General features: G+C 39.2%; 1 protein-coding gene across 3 annotated transcripts in view; it reads right to left on the bottom strand.

Annotated features, from left to right (window-relative positions):
* Window positions 1–25,929, bottom strand: part of DNAH11 (dynein axonemal heavy chain 11) — a 368,316-nt gene that overhangs the window by 4,308 nt on the left and 338,079 nt on the right. For all 3 annotated transcript variants that reach the window (XM_049893431.1, XM_049893432.1, XM_049893433.1), the window contains 5 exons: window positions 25,035–25,226; window positions 22,109–22,228; window positions 14,642–14,884; window positions 9,470–9,652; window positions 9,273–9,388 (listed from right to left, as the gene is read on the bottom strand). In XM_049893431.1, coding sequence (XP_049749388.1) covers window positions 9,273–9,388; window positions 9,470–9,652; window positions 14,642–14,884; window positions 22,109–22,228; window positions 25,035–25,226 — 854 coding nt within the window. The remainder of the gene's footprint in view (window positions 1–9,272; window positions 9,389–9,469; window positions 9,653–14,641; window positions 14,885–22,108; window positions 22,229–25,034; window positions 25,227–25,929) is intronic.

The raw sequence follows: 25,929 nt of genomic DNA, 5'->3' as shown, positions 1-25,929 counted from the left end.
GAGAATATGAATAATGCCTACAGAGTCCTCCAACAATGAATGTCAAAATTTTTATAACCAGCCAAACTTTCATTCAAGTGTAAAGACAGTGGGCTATATGGCATGAAAAAAAACCCAGCAAATCCAAGAAACAAGGGTTTAAAACCCAGGAACAAAGGAACTAAGTCCATTTTTTAGATTCCTCTATTATTTTTAAGTATGTTTAAAGTCCTCAGAAGGAAGATAAACACAAAAACAGGAAATTATGAAAACTAGGTTAGATACCCCTTCAATATAAATAACTTGAAACTAGAAACTGAAGAATAAAATTTTTAAAAATTAAAGGGAGAAACAGTAGACTGGAAACAGTTGATGTAAAATGAAGATTGACCAGTATCAGCAGAGACACAGATTGAAAATATGAGAGAAGATATATAAATACAGATAATTGAGAGAATGGGGGGAAAGGAAAGCAATATTCAGGGAAATAAGGGCTAAAAATTTTCAGAATGGAAGCAACAGATGGCTCTCATTTAAACCAGCACACAGAACCAAGTGAGAAACAGTTTTTACGAACCCACACCTAAAAATTGTAGACTATCAGGAGTAAAGAGAAGAAGCTTCTCAGCAAGAAAATAAATTACTTGGGAAGGAATGAGAAGCACATGAAGAACAAAATCATCTGCTACAATAAATGTTACAAGACAGTGGAGTTATAAATCAGTTCTGAAGGGGAAATAATGGTTGTATACTAGAATTCTACACCCAAGTAAATTTGTTTAAGAGTGTGAACAGACAGGGTTTTCAATGGTTGATTTTTCCAAAGTAGATCTCCAGGCCGTTCTTTAAAGGTGTGCCGATGGGTAGACTCGAACCAGCAACCTTTTGATTAGCAACCAACCTCATTAACCATTTGTACCACCAAGGGACTCACATTATCTAATTTTAGGAGTTAGTAAGAAGTTACAGTAATTAAATCTGTGGTGTTTGTGAAGGGGTAGATACACAGTGGAATACAATAGAGTCTAGAAAGAGAACCATACAAATATGGCCAATAGGTTTTTAAACGTGCAAAGGCACTTCAATGGACAAATAATAGCATTCACAATTAGTGTCAAAACAATTATATACCCATATGCAAAATTGACCTCAAAATATAAAATGGGTGCTGCTGCTGCCCTGGGTCCACCCCACCCCCCACCTGCTGTGACACCATTCCCCCCCTTCTTCCTTTTTCTCCCTCCCACCTGACCCCATATGCCACCTCCACCTTTTCCTGATGAACTTCCCAAGGTGCCGCTGCGGTTAGAGAGCTACCAGCCTGCTGGTGCCCTGGGTTGGCCCTGCCTACAGCTGCCAGTATCTGCTGTGATGCCATTTTTCCCTTTTATCACTACCACCTAGCCCCATGGGTCACCTCCCCCATTCACACTGAAACCTCCAAAGTGCTGTTGCCTCTAGAGAGCCGCTAGCCTACCACTGCCCTAGGTCCACCCCACTCCCACATGCAAACTTCCACTGCAACGTCATTTTTTCCCCCTTTCTCCCTTTTTCCCTCCCACCTAGCCCTGGATGCTACTCCCCCTCCCCCTTCCCACCAGCCTATGCCACGTTGCCATGGCTAGAGCATACCCAGAACTCAGACCTGCTACTGCACCAGGTCTGCACTGCCCCTCCCCCTGCCATTTGACCAGCTGCTGAATGGTGAGAAGTGAGCCTGTACCATTCCTCGTCCAGCAATCCCACTCATCTGGTGAGGGGCTGTGAATGCTCACACACTGCTGGACCAATATCAGGAGGCACATAGTGCCTGCCTAGCTCACTGTCAGCCACTTTGCCAAACGGCAAAGAAGGTTCACTGTACCTGCTACTGCCCTGCCCACCCAGACAGGTGGTGAGAGCTATCATGCCTACAGATGAGCAAGCAGCAAAGCATGCCCGTCAAGCCCACCCTGACATATCAAAACAAAACAAAAACAGGACAAAACAAATGAACATAGACTCAATAGACAAATAATACCTTAGTGTCTCAGAAACAGCAGACAATATCAGAACATAAAAAAGCAGAACAAGATGGCTCCCGCGAGTGACCAAAATAAGCAGATGACCATCCAGTACGAGAAAAAGGCAGTGGAACTTCCTGATACGGAATTCAAAAGACTAATATTTAGGGCTCTCTAAGAGATTTTTTTTTTTTTTTAGAGATTAGGAAAGAGAACAAGGAAAACAGACAAAACCAACAAAAACAGCCCAAATCAAGGAAAACACAGACAAAATAATAGAAGAATTCAGGAAAATAGTACAAGAATAAAACATCAAAATTAATAATTAGAAATCATACAAAAACAGCAACTAGAAATCCAAGATTAAAATTTTTTTTTCAGAAATGGATAACTCAATAGAAAGTTTTAGGAGCAAATTTCAAACAATGGAAGACAGAACAAGCGAGATTGAAGACAAATATATGGCTGTTACTTTAAGTAAAAATCAGAGAAAAGAATGATGAAAAATGAAAGCCTAAGAATTACGTGAGACACAAGGGCAAAAATCTGTGCATGATTGGAGTTCCAGAACATGGGAAAAAATGGAAAACAGAAGATTGTGGAAAATTTGCTGGAAGAAAACTTGCCAAATATTTTGCAAGACCAAAACTGACCAAGATGCTCAATTAACCATATATAGGATAGACCCCAAAGGAGAGTCACCAGGATATGTCATAATCACACTTGCCAAAACCAAAGACAACCTTGAGAGCAACAAAAACTCACATAAAAAGGAGAAACAATAAGACTAAGATATGATTACTTGGCAGAAACTACGCAGGCAAGAAGACAATGGGATAACATATACAAAACCCTGAAAGAAGAAAGAAAAAAACTGCCAACAAAGAATAATATATCCTGCAAAACTCTCAATTATGATGGTGAAATTAGCACACTTCCAGATAAATTAAGGAGATTTATAAAAACCAAACAGAACTTATGAATAATATTAAAGGGAGTCCTCCAGTCAGATAGAGAACCAACAATATCACACAACAACTACAGTCTAGGACACAGGACAGCATAAGCCAGATATCAACCTAGGTAAAGAACTCTCAATAATAAAACAAACTAAAAGACTTAAAACAGGGAAACGGATGTCAATCTGTAAGTGACAATATCAAACAATAAAAGGGGGAATAAACAGTGTAGGTATAGAACTTTAAAATGGAGAGGAAGTCAAGGTGATGTCAAGTAATAAAAGACTGATTCAAACTTTGGAAGATAAACTTCAAGGTAACCATGAACAAAATTAACCTACTCATAAAAATGAAGAAAAACAAAGATTCAGTAAACACAAAATCTATAATGATGAAAGAGGAGAAAATCCACAAAGGAAGTCAGCATAGGAAAGGAAGAGGAACAGAAAAAGACAGTACATACACACACAACAATATGACAGCAATAAACTACCTATCGGTAATCACACTGAATGTAAATGGCTTAAAGGCAACTGTAAAGAGACAGAGTTGCAGAATGGGTTAAACAACAACAACAAAAAACATGACTCATCAATATGTTGTCTACAAGAGATACACATTAGACACAAGGACACAAATATATTAACAACCAAGTGATGGAAAAAATATATCAAGCAAACAGTAACCAAAAAACAGCAGAAGTGGTAATACTAATCTCAGATAAAATAGACTTTAAGGCAAGGTCATCCATAATAGACAACGAAGGACATTATATAATGATTAAAGGGACAATCCACCAAAAAGACATAACCTTATTATCTATGTACCCAACAACAGGACTCCAAAATACATAAACTCTTCAATGACACTGAAAAGAGAAAGTTCCACAATAATAGTAGGAGACTTCAACTCACCACTGTTGGAAAAGGACAGAACATCTATAAAGAAACTCAACAAGGATACAGAAGATCTCAAGGCCACAATCAACCAACTTGACCTCATAGATAACTATAGAACACTCCACCCAACAGCAGCAAAGTATATACATTCTGTTCCAGTGCACATAGAACATTCTCCAGAACAGACCACATTTTAGGCCACAAAGCAACCCTCAAAAAAATCCAAAACACTGAAATAATACAAAGCATTCTCTCTGATCATAATGCCATAAAAGTAGACATCACTAACAGGAAGAGTAAGGGAAAAAAAAAAAAAAAACAAATACATGGAAACTGAGTAAAACCTTGCTTAAAAACAATTAGGTAATAGGAGAGATTAGAGGAAATCCAAAAATTCCTAAAATCAAATAAGCATGAAAATACATCATACCAAAACCTTCAGGACACAGTAAACTCAGTGCTTAGAGGTAAATTTATAGCAGTAAACACACATATCAAAAAACAACAAACCAAAATCAAAACATTAACCCTACAACTCGAAGAAACAGAGAACAGGAAAAGAACCCATGGGCACCAGAAGAAAGGAAATAATAAAGATTAGAGTAGAAATAAATGAAATAGAGACCAGAAAAACAATTGAAAGAACCAAGACCGAAAGTTGGTTCTTTGAAAAGAATAACAAAGTCGACAAACCACTGACCAAACTGACAAAAAGAAAAACAGAAGAGAAAGCAAATAACCCAAATAAGAAATAAGATGGGGGACATTACAACAGACTTAAATGAAATAAAAAGGAATATAACAATACTGTGAAAAATTATACTCCAATAAATTTGAGAGCCTAGAGGAAATATACAAATTTCTAGAAACACACTACTTACCTAAACCAACACAAATTGAGATAGAAAATCTTAACAATTACTAACAAAAGGAGAGATTGAAGAGGTAATAAAAGAATTCCCAACAAAAAAAAAAAAACCCTGGCCCAGATGGCTTCACTGGAAAATTGTACCAAACATCAGAAAAGCGTATACCATTACTACTAAAACTATTTCAGAGCATAGAAAAGGAAGGAATACTCCCGAATGCATTCTGTGAAGCCAGCATAACCCTGATACCCAAACTAGGAAAAGACACCAAAAAAAAAAAAAAAAAAAAAAAAATTACAGACCAATATCTCTCATGAATATAGAGGCAAAAATTCTCAACAAAATTCTATACAACAGAATTTGTCATCATATCAGAGAAATAGTACACCATGACCAAGTAGGATTCATACCAGATATGCAAGGGTGGTTCAACATTAGAAATCAATCGACATAATCCACCACATACATGGAACAAAAAAGAATAACATGATCATCTCAGTCAATGCAGGAAAGGCATCTGATAAAGTTGAACATCCATTCCTAATAAAATCTCTCAATAAAATTGGAATAGAAGGGAAATTTCTCAACATAGTAAAGGGTTTCTGTACAAAACCAGGAAGCCCTGGTGGTGTAGCAGTTAAGAGCTACGGCTGCTAACAAAGAGGTTGGCAGTTTGAATCCACCAAGCGCTCTTTGGAAATCCTATGGGACAGCTCTACTCTGTCCCAGAGGGTTGCTATGAGTCGGAACTGACTCAACGGCAGTGGGTTTGGTTTTGTTTTCCTATACAAAACCAACAGCCAACGTGATTCTCATTAGAGAGAGGCTGAAAGCATTTACTTTGAGAACAGGAACAAGATAAGGATGCCCTTTGTCACCACTCCTATTTGCACTGTGCTGGAAGTCCTAGCTAGAGCAGTAAGGCAAGAAAAAGAAATAAAGGGCATTCAGAGTAGAAAGGAAAAAGTAAAAATATTCCCATTCTGAGTTGATATGATCCTGTACATAGAGAACTGCAAAGATTCCACAAGAAAACTACTGGAACTAACAGGAAGATTCAGCAGAGTAGCAGGATACAAGATCAACATACAAAAATCAGTTGGATTCCTGTACGCCAACAAAGAGAACTTTGAAAAGGAAATCAGGAAAACAATACCATTTATAATAGCCCCTAAAAAGATAAAATACTTAGGAATAAATCTAACCAGGGACACAAAAGTCCTATAAAAAGAACACTACAAAACACTACTGTAAGAAACCAAAAGAGACCTATATAAATGGAAAAACATACTATGTTCCTAGATAGGAAGACTTAACATTGTGAAAATGTCAATTCTACCCAAAGCTATCTACAGATACAGTGTAATTCCGATCCAAATACCAGCAGCATTCTTTAATGAGATGGAAAAACTAATCACCAACTTTACATGGAAAGGAAAGGCCCCTGATAAACAAACCATTATTGAAAAACAAAAAGGAGGCTTCACACTACCTGATCTCAGAACCTTCTATACTGCCGTGGTAGTCAGAACAGCCAGGTACTGGTACAACGACAGACACATAGACCAATGGAACAGAATTCAGAACGCAGATGTAAATCTATCTACCTACGGTCACCTGATCTTCGACAGGGGCCCAAAGTCCATCAAGTGGGGGAAAAGACAGTCTTTTTAACAAATGGTGCTGGTGAAACTGGATGTCTATCTGCAAAACAATGAAACACAACCCCTACCTCACACCATACACAAAAACTAACTCAAAATGGATCAAAGGCCTAAATGTAAACCCTAAAATGATAAAGATCATGGAAGAAAAAATAGGGACAATGCTCATGGCCCTAATATATAGCATAAATGCAATATAAACCATAACTAACAATGCACAGCAGAAAATAAACTAGATTACTGGGAGCTCTTAAAAATTAAACATTTTACGCTCATCAAGACTTCACCAAGAGAGTAAAAAGAGAACCTACAGACTGGGAAAAAAAATTGGCTATCATATATCTGCCAAGATTTCTGTCTAAAATCTGTAGAATACTTCAACACTTCAAGAACAAAAAGACAAATGATCCAATTAAAAAATGGTCAAAGGATATGAACAGACGCTTCACCGAAGAAGACTCAGGCACATGAGGAAATGCTCTTGATCATTAGCCATTAGAGAAATGCAAATCAAAACTACAATGAGATACCATATCACCCCATTACTGGCATTAATTAAAAAAAAAAGAATGTTGGAGAGGTTGTGGGGAGACTGGAACTCTTTTGCACTGCTGGTGGGAATGTAAAATGGCACAATCACTACGGAAAAAGCTAGAAATAGAAATACCATACGATCCAGCAATCTCATTTCTAGGAATAAATCCTAGAGAAATAAAAGCAGTCAAATGAATAGACATGGACACCCATGTTCACTGCAGCATTATTTACAATAGCAAAAAGATGAAAACGATCTAAGTACCCATCAACAGATGAAAGGATAAGCCAACTATGGTATATAAACACAATGGTATATTATACAATGATAAAGAACAATGATGAATCCTTGAAACATCTCACAATATGGATTTCTCTGGAGGGCATTATGCTGAATGAAATAAGTCTATCACAAAAGGACAAATATTGCATGAGATCACTATTATAAAAACCCAAGAAAAGCTTTATACACAGAAAATAACAATCTTTTATGGTTACGATGGATGGAGAGAAGTAGAGGGGAGGGGAAATCACTGACTAGATAGTAGACAAGTCAACTTTGGTGACGGGGAAGACAACGCACAATACAGGCGAAGTCTGCGTAACCCGATCAAGGCAAAGTCATAGAAACTTCCTAGACACATCCAAACACCTTGAGGGACCAAGTTACTGGGACTGAGGGATGGGGACCATGGTCTTCGGGGACATCTAGGTCAACTGGCATAACACAGTTCATAAAGAAAATGTTCTACATCCTACTTCGATGAGTAGAATCTGGGAACTGAGAAGTCAAGCAACAAACATGGAGAAAGTATTTTAAATAACCTGTCACTAAAAGTGCTTGTTTCCAGAATATATAAAGATCTCTTAAAAAAAAGCATGAGCCGAGTATAGATAGTTGAGACTCAGAGCATCCTGAGTTTACCTCTTAGCCCTCCCCACCGCCCCAAAAGCCCCGCTAAATTTCATACTTCAAAAATAAAAAGGGGTCTGGAATGAAGGAGTGAGATGCAAAAAGCAACAGCGAGCAAAGATGAATCAAGATAACCTGTTGATAAAGCACAATAACTACGGATTATAGACAAGATAAAACAAATATACTGTTGTTAAAATAAGACTGAACTACAATTCCAGTCTAGGAGGCAGCTGATGTTCAGTTCAAATGGAGGCTAAAGTGTCCAAAGGAAAAAAAAAATGTTACATTGCATTAGAAGAATGAAGACTGTGTATGTTATGGGTCACCACTAAGATAATAGGAATGACACAGGGAGAAACATGGAATAAATAAAACTATCCAACCAACAGGAGGCAAGAGAAGTTTGAATTGAAAAAAAAGATTAAGAAAAATAAATTAGAAAGCACAAAGTAAGATGATGGAAAGCAGTCCAAAGTCATCAGTAATCATAAAATCTAACGATGAATAGAAATTCTCTATCTCTGGATATGTAAAAAGCTGACTTTGGGTGTTTGTGGTGTTAATAGAAATCATGAGAGGTGTGGCTCACTTTTCCCTGTTGTGGTTATTTGCCGCCAGCTGAAATAATGCTTACACATTGCAGCTCTGGCTCCCATGTTTGTGTCCATCTCAGTGGCAAACACTGGTCCTTAGGGCAAATGTGCAGTTATTTGGGATTCTAATGGGACCTTCCAACTTGACGTGCAGAGTAGTGTTCTGGTTCATGGAAGCATGATTCACGCAAGTGGGGATAAAGAATCTCAGAACTGAAAAGTCAGGAATAAAGAGCTGGTGAAGCTTTCTGAATTGTCCCTCAAGGCCAGGTAACAACTGGAGATTACACTGCTCCACAGTAAACTGAATTTCTGTGCCTGGCCTTGTGACACATTTCTGTACTCAGACCCACAGGTTGACAGCAGTCTAATTTACTGCATACCGTATTACAAGCCTTTGAAAGTTGGCTATATGAGATGGCATTAGTCATCAGTGGTTTGGAAAATAAAGGTATAAGATGACATGAGAGCAAACTCAAGTTGCCTTCCATGTCCATTTAAATCTTCTAACAACTCAATAAGGGCTTCTATTATCCCATTTTTTCAGACTAAAAAACCCGGGCAGAAAGAGGGTAGGTATTTTGTCTAAGATTAAAGGGCTAGTAAGTAAGAGAGACAGAGCTTGAATTTCTCTCTGGCTGCCTCTGACTTAATTGCTGGCAGTTGAAAGCCAGAGTTATTTCCAGCTGAGTGTTGGCACTGAAGGAAATTCAAATGAAATTGGTTGTAGAGTTTGCACAAGTATCTGAGTACATCCAAAGCACAATCCTCACAGTTCTCACAAGCATAATTCAGAACTCTTAACCCAGAACCCAGGCTGATAGGGTCAATGGCAGTGAGGATGCAGGCAGCTTACCACTGGGCCAGGCCGTAAGTTGATGGATATGCCAACTTGCCCCACGTGTCTGGTACTGTGTCATAAGTCAATGCAGACTGCTGGGCTTCCATGTCAGGAGACAATGTTAGTTCCCCCTTGCATGGAGAAGAAAGGCCACATAATGAATGGATATCTTCCAGTTGGTGGAGCCTGCTCTAGTTCACTATTCAACTTACCTTTAAACCAAGGTCTAATTGTTGAAGTGACCCACGGATTTCTCGAAGGAGAATATTCATCCTCTCACATTCTTGGAAGCAAACAAGAACATAGGGGCTTCTGTTTGAGTGTTTTTGCATTATCTCTGCCACGTTGAACTCTTCTGGAAGTTTTTCCAAAATGTCATCCAAAACATTCTTAACCTTAAATTATGAACACACACAGATTTAGCTCCTTCTATTTCGTTTTTGGCCACTGTGACTATTTTTTGAAGTGCCAGAATGTACTACTCAAAGGTGCTTGCTAATGCACTTAAAAGATAGTTGCGACATTGTTTACTAATTTGGAGAAATATTAAAGGAGGCCAATTCAATTATTTGATAAAACCAGGAGAGCTCAGAGCTGCCCAGTTTTCAGACTAGACTGCGATGTAAGCAAGGGTGGTTCTAACTGACGATGGAGGTCAGTCAGGGCCTCTGGGTTGCACAGCTCCAGGGCGTACCATTGACATCGCGGTCATGTGAATTTGGCCACCTGGAGTTGTACAGTGGGAAAGCCTCTCACATATAGAGAAAGGTAACAGCATAAAACAAGATTCTGAAGAAAAGAAAAATTTATATAGTCCCACAGAGGAGAGCAGAGATAGATATGAGATCTCTGAGGTGGGAAAAACAAAGTTTAAAAAAAAAAAAAAAGGCAACCTGAAATTGCAGTAGTTCTGTGCTGTAATTCTTGGCATGTATAAAGGCCCAAACGTCACTCAGGCAGTGACTTTGAGCACAAGCTCTAGAGCTACCTGGGTTTGAAACTCAGCTTGGCCACTTTTGAGCTATCGCACCTAATCTCTCTCTGTCATAGTTTCCCAGTCTATAAAATGAGATAATGATAGCTCTTAACTTAGAGTTGTTGCCAGTATTAAGAGTTTTAACTTGATAAGTATTTACTGCCTGGCATTTGGTAGTGCCATTAAAGTATTTGCTATTTTGCCATAGGCCTAGATTTTGCAAGGATGGTCAACAGTAAAATAGGGTATGCATTAAAAAACTAAATTACAATATTTATATTGAATTTTTTTTTTTTAAATAAGAGACCTGTACTTACCTGGGGACAGCTCCCTTTGCTCATGTATATGTCTTGTGGGTTGTACTGACTCAACTTGGATCTCAGAGGCCACAATAATTGGCCCCACAGGGATAGTCTGTGTCCACAAGTTAGTTCTATGGGGTGAAAGGGCTATTTCCCAGGAAGTGGGCAGAATGGCACTATCAGCTGTCTCAACTGCCTGCTGCATCAATGCCAGCAACCTCCCCTCCTTTAGATCCCCAAGTCTGGTCAGGGAAGAGCTACTATTTATTCAGTTTATTCACCATTAGCATTTAAGGAATATAATTGTCATTAATTACATTTAGTTGTATGTAAAGAACTGATCAGAGGAAGCAGAATGCCGGTGCTTGGGTATTATATTTTGTAATCTGCTAATTAAAAAAATACACACATACCTTTGAAAAGTCACATGAACTTCATGGATCAAAGAGATCCTTTAAGCATACGCTAATTCTGGTGACTATATGACAATTCTCCCCATCAGTGCATCCTAAGATTCTTGGGGCAATTTACATCAACGTTTTCAACAATAAGGAAGCCTCTATTTTCTATACTTGTTGCCCTAAGACTGAAAGACTTATACACTGAAGATGAAAATACGCTATCTGATACACTGTCCTCTAATGTGCGTATTTATTCTATCTATGCAGCTTCACTGAGCTGGTAAAACCAACAAATATCTAGAGGGGACTAAAGATTGGAAAGTAATTAAATCAAAATCACAATGAGATACCATCTCACCCCAACATTAATGGCATGAATCGAAAGGACAGAAAATAACAAATGTTGGAGAGGCTGCAGGAAGATTGGAACTCTTATACACTGCTGGTGGGAATGCAAAATGGTAGAACCATTTTGGAAAATGATATGGCGCTTCCTTAAAAAGCTAGAAATAGAAATATCATATGATCCAGCAATCCCACTCCTACAAACATATCCCAGAGAAATAAGAGCTGTTACACGAATAGACATATGCACTCCCATGTTCACTGTCGCATTGTTCACAATAGCCAAAAGATGGAAACAACATAGGTGCCCAGCAACAGATGAATGAATAAACAAACTATGGTGCATACACACAATGGAATACTATGCAACAATAAAGAACAATGATGAATCTGTGAAGCGTCTCACACTATGGATGAATCTGGAAGGCATTATGCTGAGTAAAGTAAGTCAATCACAAAAGGACAAATATAGTATGAGACCAGTACTATAAAAATTCACGAAAAGGTTTACACACAAAAAGAAACCACCTTTGATGGTTACAAGGAAGGGGATGGGTGGGGATGGAAAGACACTAAATAGACAATAGATAAGTGGTAACTTTGGTGAAGGGTAAGACAGTACACAGTACTGGGGAAGCCAGCACAGCCTGTCCAAGGCAAAGTCATGGAAACTCCATGGACACATCCAGACTCCCTGAGGGACTGAATTAACTGGGCTGAGGGCTGTGGGGACCATGGGTTTGATGAACATTTAGCTTGACTGGCATAACATAGTTTATAAGGAAAATGTTCTACATTCTACTTTGGTGAGCAGTGTCTGAGGTCTTAAAAGCTTGTGAGCAGCCACCTAAGATACTCCATTGGTCTCACCCTCCTTTGCAGCAAGGGAGAATGGAGAAAACCAAAGACACAAGAGAAAGCTTAGTCCAAAGGACTAGTGGACTACAAGTACCACATCCTCCACAGACTGAGTCCAGCACAACTAGATGGTGCCTGGCTACCACCACCAACTGCTCTGACAGGGATCACAATAGAGGGTCCTGGACAGAGCTGGAGAAAAATGTAGGACTAAATTCTAACTCACACACACACAAAACCAGATTTATTAGTCTGACGAAGACTGGAGAAACCCTGAGTATATGGCCCCCGGATACCCTAATAGCTCAGTAATGAAGTCATTCCTGAGGTTCACCCTTCAACCAAGAATTAACAGGCTGATAAAACAAAATGTGACTCAACGGGCACACCACCCCAGGGGAAAGGACTAGAAGGCAGGAGGGGACAGGAAAGCTGGTAATGAGGAATTGAAGGTGGAGAAAGGGAGAGTGTTGACATGTGGGCTTGGGCAACCAGTGTCACAAAACAATATGTACATTGTTTAATGAGAAACTAGTTCTGTAAACCATCATCTAAAGTACAATTAAAAAAAAAAAAAAGAGAGACTGGACAGTATTGCCTGTCTTCAGCTGTGGCTTCTCCTCTTTCCTTGATTTCTCTGGTTACTGCCTGTGGTTCTGACACCATGTTTGCAAGTTGCGTTAGGAGCCGGCATGTGATTTGTCTGGACCTGAAATCTTACACTCATTTCAGCAGCAGCACAGTATGAAACACAGTGTAGTAGAGAAGGATAACAGAATGACTTCTGGAGTCAGCCAGAATTTAGTGTCCTTCATTGCTCCTTTCTAGGTGTGTGACCTTGCTTGGCAAGTCGCCTTACTTCTCTAAGTTTACCTCTAAAATAGGGATCCTGATACTGCTCAGAAAAAATGGCATATTTGTAATTCATTTTCTGTAGTGCCTAGCATATAACAAGCACTCAGTCAATGGTAATTGTTACAATCTGTTTGCCTATCTGGGGTGTTAATGCATCTTTACTTCATTTGGTTTTCATTTTCTGGTTTAATGATCAGCTTCCTTGTTGGAAAGACAAGGACAAAAAGCAGAAGAATAACTCATCTACCTATCTGCTTCTATTCACACTATAATTTTTTCCCAATTCATTTTTCTTTGTTCATTTTCTTTTAAAGAAATATAACAAATTCTGATAGAGAAGATGTTAGCATATTGGATGAAACATGCTACATCAAATTCTAAAACTTCTAAATTACAAACAAGTGTCTCAACAATGGCCTTCTTTCAAGAAATGATTGAAAAATTTCAAGAAATTCAAGGTTCTGGGACCTCAGTGTAATTAGATCTGATGTGTAATGTGTTACAACCACCTGAATCCTTGTCAACCCAATCCTGAATAGTGATTTTAAGAGAGAAAGGAGGACCAATTTATTTGGGGGGAAAAACACAATCAATTATTCAGGTTTATGATACTTAATTAGAAATAAGATTTTAATCTATAACTTAGAAAAATAAAAAAGTTCATCTCCATTCCTTTTCCCATCTTTGTAGGGCATTACATATCTCCAAAATAATAATGCAAATCTCCCAAGACAATTTAAAAAAGATACCGTATCAAAATGACAAAGGAAAAACACTGAGAGTGAAAGGCAAGTCACAGATTTAGAGAAGATATTTGCAATACGTATATCTGGCAAAGGACACATCCAGAATATATAAAACATTCCTGTAGATCAATAAGAAAAACATCGACAACCTAAATAAAAATTGAGCCAGTGACTTGAACAAGCACTTCACACTAGAGCATATGAAAAGACACCCAAATTATTCCTCGAGAATGTAAGATTAAACCACAGTGAGATATCACTGTGCCTGACAAAAGGATAAGGGGGTGGAGCAACTGGAACTCATACCGCTGGTGAGAGTAATTGGTACAATCACTTTGGAAAACGAGGGAGTGTCTACTAAAGCTATACACACTACATAATCCAGCAATTCCACTTCTGGATATAGAGAACTGAGTGTTAGGTCTGGAGTTAACTTTTGTCTCTTGACAAAGACTTTACCAGAATGTTCAGTGAAACACTAGAAAAAAACCAAATATTTGAAATGAATGGGTATAGAATTGTATATTCATAGAACAGAATACTAAACAATAGTGAACCGCTGGTGCATGCAACAACATGGATGACTCTCACAAATGTAATGAGTGAAAGGGATCCAGCCATAAGAGAGTGCATACCAGATGACTCCGTTTATTTGAAGTTCAAAAGCAGGCAGAGTTAATCTATAGTGATAGAGGTCAGGATTACGGTGACAGTGGTTACCTTTGGGAGGTGGGAAGGTGAATTGACTGGTAAGGGGCATGAATATCCTTCTGGATTGTTGGAAATGGTCTATATTTTGAGCTGGGTGATAGTTACACAAGTGTATACGGAGCTGTACACTTGGGGTTAGTCCATTTCACTGTATATAAGTTACACCTCAATTAAAAAAAAGACCCGCTACCTTGTCTTCTGTAGACTGCCCCAGTTCCTCACTGCTAAGTGCATTCCTAGGCTGCATCTCCAGCAAGGTCCTGAAGAGAGTGTTGGATGTCACTGTCAGGAATTCTATTTCAGCATTTGGGTGGAGGCCGTACAGTGCGGGGCTCTCTGGAGGAAGCATCTCCTCTATGTACTGGTGGTAGCCTGAGTAATCCAGGTTGGGTGGGGCTGCAAATCCTGGTGCCAGGAGAAGCTCATCTTCAACCTTCAACCACAAGGAAAAGCTAGTTATGGCAAATGTGACAGGCATCGATCTTCTCTTCCTCAACACTTGGAGAGCTCCCTGGCAAGAAGGTCCCAGCACAATGCAGGATGCATAGCAGACACTCTAAAATGTGTCACGACTCTTTCTGAATCATTCTGCTATATATATATGGCACCAGGCAGACCTCTTCGGAGAACTCCAGGGAACACACATGATTCCTATCTGTAAGAACACTGCAATTTGCTCAGGACAGCATGATACATGCGCAAATGTGAGCCACCTACTGTGGGTTAACTTCCATGTGGTTTAATTCACTGAATTCTCCCAACCGGTAACTTGCCCAGACAGATCTTTTATTTTAATCTTAATTCTGAACTCATTTTAGTATGACTGTATAGCCTATGCTGTTCCTGTGTACCACAAACGTTCCACAATACTGCTTCCAACCATTTTGTAGATGATACATATGAATTTTATAAACATCAATAATTATATGTGTATATATTGAAAAATATATGTATGCCTGCCTCTAAGTAACATTTTGTAGGGTAGTATATGCTAAGAGTCAAATCAGTGCCATTACCTTAGGAATTTGAGCTACTCAGGGTAGAGTCTGTGTTACTCAACTCAAGATCCACAGACCCTGGGATAGTTGCTGGCACATTAGAAAAAAAGTTGCTATCAAGTAGATTCGAACTCATGATGACCCATATGTGTTAGAGCAGAACTGTGCTCTGTAGGGTTTTCAGTGGCTGATTTTTCAGAAGTAGATCCCCAGGCCTTCCCAGGAGCCTCTAGGTGGACTCCGTCCTCCAAACTTTCGGTTAGTGGCCAAGCACGTTAATTGTCTCACCACCCAGGGGCTCCTGCTGGCTCATACTAGGGCCTAATACACAGCTGCCTAAGGACCGTGGGTAATCGGGCATTTGTCAGTCCCATCCCCTCCATGAAGGGTGGAGTAGAGGGTAGACAGTCCGTAGAGAGGAATGTCCTGAACAAAGGCAGTGTGAGCAGCAACTCCAAACCCTCTAAAAATTGGAATGTAGATCTTCAAAATGTAACAGAAGAATTTATGGGCCGGAGTCTCTGACCAGCCATAAACAGAGTACATCCAATGCTTATAATTTTCTACTAACTCAGAATTATCTCGGATTTTTTTTTTTTTTCTGATTGCTCTTTGGTCCCCAGGGGCTGTTAACACCTCTGTTTTAATTTTCTCAGTCTCTCTTGCCACAAATTCTGTCTACAGGCACTTAAATATACAGGGGAATGTTATTTTTAAAGTATTACTGAATATAGCTATTTTCTAAATCACATTCTGAAACTGGGGTTTGTCTCTGTAACTGTGTTATGCCATCTGGTCCCCTCACTGTCACCCAGACACAAAGTGAAAATGCTGTTTTTGGCTGTAATCTTTACAGAAGCAGATCACCAGGCCTTTCTCTTCCAGAGCTGCTGGGTGGGTTTGAACTGCCAACCTTTTCGTTAGCGGTCAAGTGCTTAACCATTTGTGCCACCAGGGCTCCTTCTGTATACTCAACAGAAGTGACAAGAGAAAAACTTGCACACTAATGTTTACAGCAGCATCAGTCATAATGGCCAAAAAGTAGAAACAACTCAAACGTTCATCACCTGAGGAATAAATAAAATGTGGTATATACATAAAACCGGATATTATTCAACCATAAAAAGAATGAAGTTAAAAACAGCTGTATGAAAAAAACCAGTCACAAACGACAACATGTTACATGATTCCATTTATATGAAATCTTGCTGAGTCGATTTGGACTCATAGTGACCCTATAGGACAGAGTAGGACTGCCCCACAAGGTTTCCAAGGAGCAGCTGGTGGATTAGAACTGCCAACCTTTTGGTTAGCAGCTGTAGCTCGCTGTAGCTCTTAATCACTGTGCCACCAGGGCTCCATGAAATATCCACATCGGACAAATCTATAAGAAAGTAGATTAGTGGTTGCTTGGAGCTGGAGAGAATCAGAAGTGACCGCTAATAGGTACAGGGTTTGTTTTTGGGGCAATGAAAATGTTCTAAAATTGGTTGTGGCAATAATTACACAACTCAGTGAATGTACTAAAAATCCCCTGAATTGTACAATTTAAATTGGCAATTGTATAGTGTATAAATATATCTCAAAGCTGTTAAAAAGCTGAATAGAATCATGCTCAGGGAGAATGACCCTCTATATCATGAAAAAAATCACCAGTGACTGAAATCACCTTTGCAGAAATCAGTGCCAGCTACGTTCACAGGCACAACCATTAGAAATGGGGAAAACCAGCACCCCGCCACCATCTGGACCTCATGGGACATTCAATCAAAATCTCACCTCCTCCACTGCCTCTCCAAGTAGTCTTTTTTTTTTTTAATAAATAATGTTATTGTGTTTTATGTGAAACTTTACACAGCCAATTAGGTTCCCATTTGACAATTTCTACACAATTTGTTCAGTGACATTAGGTACATTTTCCACAATGTGTCAACATTCTCATTAATTCTATTCTGGTTGTTCTGTTCCAAGTACTCTGGTTTCCCTGGCCCCCTTGTCTTATCTTTGCTTTAAAATAATTGTTGACCTTTTGGTCTCATATATAGTTTTTTTTTTAATTGTGTTTTTGGTGAAAGTTTACATAGCATATTAGGTTCCCATATAAGAAATTTTTATACAGCCTGTCCCATGACATTGATTACATTTTTTAGAACATGCCAACATTCTCATTATTTCCATTCTTTCTGTTCTGTTTCCATTAACTTAGCTTCCCTGCCCCTCCTTAGATTCTCCTCTTTGTTTTTGCCTAAATGTTGACCATTTGGTCTCATATAATTGATAACTTAAGGAGGCACAGTATTCATGGGTGATATTGTTTATTTTATAAGCCAATCTATTGTTTGGATGAAAGGTGACCATCGGGAGTGGCTGTAGTTACAAGTTCAAAAGGTATCTTAAGGCGATAGTCTTGGGGGTTCCTCTAGTCTCTATTGGTCCAGTATGTCTGGCCTTTTTAAGGAATTTGAATTTTGTTCTACATTTTTCTCCCTTGCTCTCTGGGACCTTCTGTGTATCCCTGGATAAAATGGTCAGCAGTGGTAGCCGGGCACCAACTAGTTCTTCTGGTCTCAGGCTAGATGAGGCCGTGGTTCATATAGGCTATTAGTCCTACGGACTAATTTCTTCTTTGATCTTTGGTTTCCTTCATTCTCTTTTGTTCCAGACAACTAAAGACCAACAGTTGTGTCTTAGATGATCACTCTCAAGCTTTTAAGATCCCAGATGCTACTCACTAAACTAGGATGTAGAACATTATCTTTATGAACTAAGTTATCCCAGTTGACTGAGTTGTCCTGCAAGACTATGGTCCCAAGCCTTCAAACTCAGTAATCTAATCCTGTGAGATGTTTGGTTACGTCTAGGAAGTATCCATAACTGTGCCCCTATCATATAGAGGTTTTTTAATGGAGCCCTGTTCCCTTGGGTAGTATCCTTTATTTTGTGTGCCAATCTGTTATTTTGCTAAAAGGTGACTTCAGGGGATAGTTTGTTCCAGGTTTAACAAGTATGTCCGATGATAGTCTCAGGGAATCCTACAGCCTCTACTGGCTCAGTAAGTCTGGACTCTTGCAAATTTGAGTTCTGTTCTACATTTTTCTCCTGTCCATCTATCGTGGCTGTGATCACAGTAATAGTGGTAGCCAGGCACCATCTAGTTCTTCTGGTCTCTCGATAGATGAGGCTATGGCTGGTGTAGGCTATTAGACCTGCAGACTAGTTTCTTCTCTGAGACTTGATTTTCTTCTTTCTCTTTTGCTCCTAATGAGTAGAGACCAATAGCTGTATCTTAGATGGCCTCCAAGTAGTCTTGATGACAAGAAGCTCTCAGTTCATTCTGGGACTAAAGTGCTTATGCCCTTGGTCTTTTGAGTAAAAAATGCCATAGCCCCAAAGTGCTGTCGAGGATTTTTAGAAATTACTCAAAGTTGAAGACGTTATCATGATGTCTTTAGAGCTGAACGGTACATGAGCAATTTTCTAGTCCAATACCTTATTTTCACAAATAAACTGAGGCACAGGGAGGTCAGAAACCAAGTTGCATAGCAAGTTAGTGGCAGAACTGGAACTAGAACCTTGGTCCCCTGGATCGTCCATTGTCATTCTCTGTGCCACCACACCATGCAGTATAAGACACAGGTCAGTTTTTTTTTACAACCTGTGTGCCAAGTACTACACACAGATTGACACAGATCCAACCAATGCAGTGTGGTGCAGAGAATGACTGTAGCATTTAGAATCTGATTGCAAGTTCAAATCTTGGTTTTGCTACTTATCAGTCACTTGGCCTCTCTGAGCTGAGTTTCCTTTTAAATAAAATGGGATAATAACACCTACTTTGCAGGGTTATAAGGAGGAGAAGAAATGATACACATCAATTGTGTGGTATTGACCCTGCCACAAAGCAGTTGTTTAATAATGTGGTTCCAATTACCATCACAGATTAAATACAGTACAGTCAAGGGTGAAGTATCTATTATGAAAATGTCTACTACATAATAATAAAAATAACTCATTTATTAAGCATTATATTCCCAAGATGGTACCAACATTATACCGACATTTAATCCTGATAACAAACTTATGAGTTGGTCATTCTCATGTTATAAATGATGAAACTGAGGCTCAGAGAGATTCAATAATATATCTAAAATCACACAGAAAATATAATGAAGGGCTTGAATTATGTTTTTTTTTTTTTTACTTCATAGCCCATATTCTTGTTACTGTATACCACCCAAATTATTTTTTCTATATGATAACTTATAGGGTTGCTATGAGTCGGAATTGACTTGACAGCAGTGGGTTTGTTTCTGGTTCATATGATAACTTTAAGGTGATCTGATACTTTATTTTCAAAAAATAGTTTACTGTATTACTTGTTTAACACTGCCAAATATGAGCCACAAATGAGAATATGTTCTCCTTCTTTACTGTGGCCAGAGCAGGGTGGGACTCTCTCTGACTGCAAACTCATCCATCCTGACAGGAAGATATCACTGAAAATATTCTGGTTATTTTGCTAAGAGCAGTGGAACTTCTAAAACTCACACCATTAAGGGGCTGCTTTTCTCATCATACTCCAATGAAACCGAAGATACTAATTTCCAAATAAGTTAACCACTAATGTAAGAAGTCGCAAAAAGATGTCCTACCAATGCTGAAGTGTTAGATCAAGTTGCTAATAATATAAACAACATGAGCAGGAGACATATCCTTGAGAACAAAATAAATAGGATTTGGGGGCATCTGAGATTAAGTCAGTGAGTACTTCAATTTCCTTTGGGGCGTTAAAATGGTAGCACCATCCAGTGAGGATGTAAGACTGTGAATGAAGCATCTTGATCCTACACACCTCACCACATCTGTAGAGAAGGTCGGGCACCTATACTTCCAAAGACCTTACACATACCAGGGATGCCTCTCGGGTTTCACCACCTATATTTATTTTACAATTATTTGAATGGGAGTTCAGACTTGTGAAGGTTAATGGACTGTCTCATTTGGCAACAGTAATTCTCCCCTTATCTGAAGGCCTGAACTAGAGGGGCGAACGTCAGCCGGAGCTCCTCGCTCTGCCCCTTGGCCTCCACCATCCAGAGAAATCAGCCTCTCTAAAGGTCGTGTGCATAGCACTGTTTATCTTCCCCATCTCCGTGGTAACCTGCTCCCAGACCTCTTCTGAGGAATGACTTTCCAATTGTGTTAAATTAAAAGTGTCTTTCTGACATGTGAAATCCTGTTCATTGGAATTGAGCAAAGACCAGGAGACTCACAGTCTAAAGAAACAAATAATGGTCACACACCAGGAAAGTCTATTTTTTGCACCCCTGTATTGTTACAAAATGTAGTTAAAAATAATCTGTCCCTAATTTTCTACATTGGTCTTTGTAAAACACCATGCCTTCTAATGCACAATTATGTTACTTCTCAAAACAGGCTCAAGGAAGGTGATCAAAACTACAATATTTTTCTAAGTTTTCAGAGAAATTATAAATAAGAGGTTGGTCAAACTACTAAAAAAAGTAAACTCAGACATTGCTCTACCCGTAGTTGGCGTCTTGCCCAACTGGAAGTACAGATGACATAGTGTTGGGTGCCTTGGGTTTCTAAGAAATAACCAGGCCCACAAACTTGGAAACTGTTAGGGGGAGAAACCAGTTGCTGTCGAGTTGACTCCAACTCATGGCACCCCACCACCCCCGGCCCCCGTGTGTGTCAGAGTAGAGCTGTGCTCCAAGGGATCTGCAATGGCTGATCGCCAGGCCTTCCTTCCAAGGTGCCTCTGGGTGGACTTGAACCTTCCGGTTAGCAGTGAAATGCCTTAAACATTTGCATCACCCAGGGATTCCATTACAGGGAGAAGGCAGGAGAAAAGTGTGGCCACTTCCTTCAGCTACTTTGGTATAGGAAACAAGGTCTGAGTGCTCTGCAAGAAAATACAGCCCTGGTTGTAAACCACTTGGGTGTTTCTTAGTTGTATGTTTAAGTATAGGGTTGGTAAGAAATACTGAAGATGAAAAAAGGGAAAAGGGTGCCTGGTTGTTTTAACGTCCCATAAAGTGGTGCTCGATCCTCTTCCTCAGAGGCGAAGGAAGAACTGGGTTTACAAATCACCATATTTTTCTTGAACACAGATTTGGTAAGGAGTTCATGATCAAAATTTAGAATATTCCATGCCTTCTGTGACAGGGAGATAAAATTACAGTGAAATGAGTCCTAGAATCAAAATAAAAAGAGCTATATTCTAGCTAAAGCTCTTTCCCATACCACCTTAGTGACCTGGGGCAAATCACCATCTCTCAGTACCTCTGAGCGTAAAAGGGGTAAAAACTTCAGCTTTGCATAACTCACAGGGTTATTATAAAGATCAAATGAGTCAGTGCATGTGAGAGAGCTTCACCTTGGCACACTCTACAATTCATATAAATCACCTGGGTGGCTTGTTGAAATGCAGATTCTAATTCAGTAGGTCCTGGGTAGGGCCTGAGATCCTGCATTTCTAATTAATTCCCGAACTCCCTTGAGGGCAGGCCAGAATACACTCACAAAAAACTGAGACTCCTCAAACACATTCAAGAATCATCTAAATAGTAAAATCAATGTGAAAACTTTCATGCAGAATTTTCTTTTCAGTGAAATTATTAAAAAAAAATTCTTACCAGAGATGGATTCATGAATTCTTCTAAATACACCCGGCAGAGCTTGCGATCCCAGTCGTCTGTGATGTGGCCCCCATACATGATCTCACCGAAGAGATAACGAAGGTCTTCCCAAGGGACCTAGGGGGAAATCAAACCAACGTCCACTTCCGGGCTCAGGTGTCTGCCTCAGGGCAACCAGCCAGGGGCACATGGCTCTCTAATGCACAGTGTTCCTCAGCCCCCCTGAACCCAAGAATTTAAAAGAAGTTCTGAAATTGTCTAGGTTTCAGTTTAGAACTTCTTAGGAGAATTATTGTCAATGTGTTTTAATACAGTCAGTGAAAAGTCACTATTACTGAGCTTATTATGCAGATTTTAAAGAAAACTGAATCATTCCTAGAACATGATATGCAGGGAAAGTTTATATATTTGAAGTGTCATGCAAAAATCTTGAGAGGATATCAGTTCAAGGGCTTTGAGAGGTATTACATATTTTTATTACCTGATTTTTATCTGTTTTTATGATCTGATTCAGGAAAAGAAAGAAAAATCCATACGATTTGAATTTGGGATGTATTTATAATTCCATCATTGTTCAAAAGGGTAAGCAAATGTATCCCCTCTTCACAGAATGATTTGAGGGCTTGGTTTATGGCATGACTGGTCTAAGTGACTGTTCTATGGGTTGTAACTAATGACTCTACTAAGTTTTATTCAAGAAATCACTGTATCTCCTCTTTATTTGGCTTAGCAGGGTTTGAAGCCTCTCTTTGCTACCCTTTAGCTTCCTCTGGGTTTGCAAAACATGCCAGTTTGTGATGAAGCCTTTCCAGACAGGAACCTTTATACCCTCAGGGGCAGTATATGCCTCCCAACAGTTCAAGTAAAAACTTAATTATAGCCTTCATTTGTTGCATGATGTGACAGAACAGAACAAGTAAAATTACTTCAACTATTCCAGTGTACTTGCTACGAGTTTATTTGAATTTGAATAAATGAGCCTCAAATATGTCTTTCTTTTAAACTGGTTTGATGTGAATGAAAAATTAAGAAGTGACTAGACTGAAATACACTTTCTCTACCACTCCATGGATTACCTTCCACTGAGCTGAAACGGATGGGAAACACAAACTTCTTAATTTGATTTTCCTTCCTGATTATATTTAATTAATGCCTGCTTTTTAGACACGTGTCTCCCTTAAGATTTTAATCAGCTAGGGATCTGTTCTTTTCAATGACTGGTTCCCTTTCACCAAATCTTGACCTACTTTTGTATATATACATTCTTGAAAAGGGCACTTTGTACAAATTGTGTGTACATATTAATGTAATTCCAAAGTCCTGGTAACTTGCTTTGTGATGCATGGCAAACAACTCAGGTCAAGACCTTGGAGAGACATGAGAATGTATTAAAAATCTAAGGCTTACGTTGACCAGGAGACCGAGGGGAGAAGCAGCAGAATGATTCACTTGGCCAACTGGTGTTACCAAGTCTGAGAATTTGGAGCTGGAGAGAAACACAAGTGTCAACTCCCCTCTTTTAGCCCTTCATTTCTACCTCAATTGTGGACAGGATTCAGTGGAAACAGGATAACAGCCCTGGTCTCAGTCTTGTGGGACGTTATGAAGGAATTGAATAAAACTATTAAATGGCTCGGAAACCCTGGTGGTGTAGTAGTTAAGAGCTACGGCTGCTAACCAAGGGTTGGCAGTTGGAATCCACCAGGCGCTCCTTGGAAACCATATGGGGCAGTTCTATTCTGCCCTATAGGGTTACTATGAGTCAGAATCGACTTGACGGCAATGGGTTTTTTTTTTTTTTTAATTAAATGGCTCATTTCTTTTCCTACTCAGAACTGTCATAATAATCAATTTTATGTGCAACAGCTTGAACAAAACTTGGTAAGATCCACACAAAAATATCATTATTAGAATGGTCAGAAATACGCTCCAAGTAGGCAGAGTTAATTTTTAATGTAATAAATTTAAGGAATGATAGATACAAAATATCTTTCCTTGGGGAAACAAACCAGTGTTACATACCATGTGTACATACTTCTTTTGAAGCTTGAGAAAACTTTGGTAACAAAAATGATGATAACAGCGGTTACCGAAACAACATAAAACAACCACTTATACTTAGAAACATGGACAGGTTATTTTAAAGGCCCTTTATAGACAGTGTTGCCTAGGATACAACACCTGGTTGGTTTTGACAAATAGATCCCAATTTGAAGAGATGTAGCTTAGTGGAAAAAGCTCCCCTTTTAAGGGTTAAACAAAATCCTTAGGAATGGTTCTTTTTTGAAATCCAATCATTGGGTCTCTAAGAGTTTACACAAATATTCTTGATGAAGCATTCCCATCCTCATCTGTAAAACACACTTCAGCTGTGAAATAAAATCATTCATCTACCTTTACCTTCAAATCAAGGGGAACATTACTGAGAAAGTCACAACAAGGTGGCATCCTTAATACATAATAATGACATATGCAGGAAATACACCATTATTTATACGTGACGCGCTGTAAATTGCTTCCATCATCAGAACTAATTGTAGTGATTATTAATGCAGTGTTATGAACTGTCAGAATTGCTGTATGTAATTACATTTGTGCAAATGCTTCATTACCTGCCTAATGAATCTGGCATATATGCACATGTAAACCACTGTTTTTGTTAACATAATGAAGGACAATTTTTTTTTTTTTGGGCGCTAAGCTGTTGACGTGGAACTGGTTTGACCTACGTTAGGAAGTTCAAGCATCCACTACTGGAAAACCTTTGATCTGGTTTATTTTCACACTTGGCAGAAGATGCATATCTAGTGTCAGCTATTTCAGTAATAGCTTCAAAAGAGAAATTATGGTCCATTTTGATAGCACCCAAGGACTGACAGTCTGTACACTCCTCGGAAGAGGTTATGTGACCACTGGCACTTACGTTGGTGTTTGCCTCTAAATAGTTGTAGAGGACATTGGCACAAATGGTGAGGTCTCCAGGATTGAAGGGATAGCTGCGGCTCCAGCCCTGGGGGCCAAACCGCAGTCTCCCAGCAACACAGGCGTGGAAGTAGCACAGAGAAAAGAGGATGCTTTTAAACTCCTGCTCCTTGGAGCACATTTCAAGTGTATCCTGGGAGAGAAGAAATGTTTGATTATCCATCTGTACAGTTCCCAAGGGCAAGAGTCTGAGATTTCAATAATTCAATAAAGGACTTTGAGGGAGTTATAGGAGAGAGCTAACACACAGTTTTAAGCATGACTACATATCCTATCCACCACCTCTCTGTTTGTCATACTGTGGTGGCTTGTGTGTTGTTATGATGCTGGAAGCCAGCAGGGTCACCCATGGTGGACAAGTTTCAGCAGAGCTTCCAGACTAAGACTAGGAAGAAAGGCCTGGTGATTTACTTCCAAAAATTAACCATTGAAAACCCTGTGGACCACAACAGAATACCGTCCTATACATAGGCTAGAGAAGATGAGCTCCCTAGGTTGGAAGATACTCAATGTACACAGCTGCCAAAACACTGGACTGGAGCATAGCAACGATTGTGAAGATGATGTAGGACTGGGCAATGTTTCATCCTCTTGTACATGGAGTTGCCATGAGTCAGAGCCAACTTGACTAACAACAACACTTATCCTATGAAAGCATAGAGGGGACTATCTATTTGGTAGTTGCCAGTGTGCTGATGTCAGAGAAATCTTTTTGTTTTGCTTTGGTTACTTACAAGAATGCTTCTAAGCTCACTAGAAAATACGACAGCTCATTCTGGCCAGCGATAATACTGCTGAATATCATTTTTCCCCTACATAATTTTCTTTGTAAAATA

Source organism: Elephas maximus, chromosome 8 (genome assembly GCF_024166365.1).
Source record: "Elephas maximus indicus isolate mEleMax1 chromosome 8, mEleMax1 primary haplotype, whole genome shotgun sequence".
Taxonomy (NCBI): domain Eukaryota; kingdom Metazoa; phylum Chordata; class Mammalia; order Proboscidea; family Elephantidae; genus Elephas; species Elephas maximus.
Note: the sequence above shows the minus strand (reverse complement) of the source record. Positions and strands in the feature narration are given on the sequence as shown.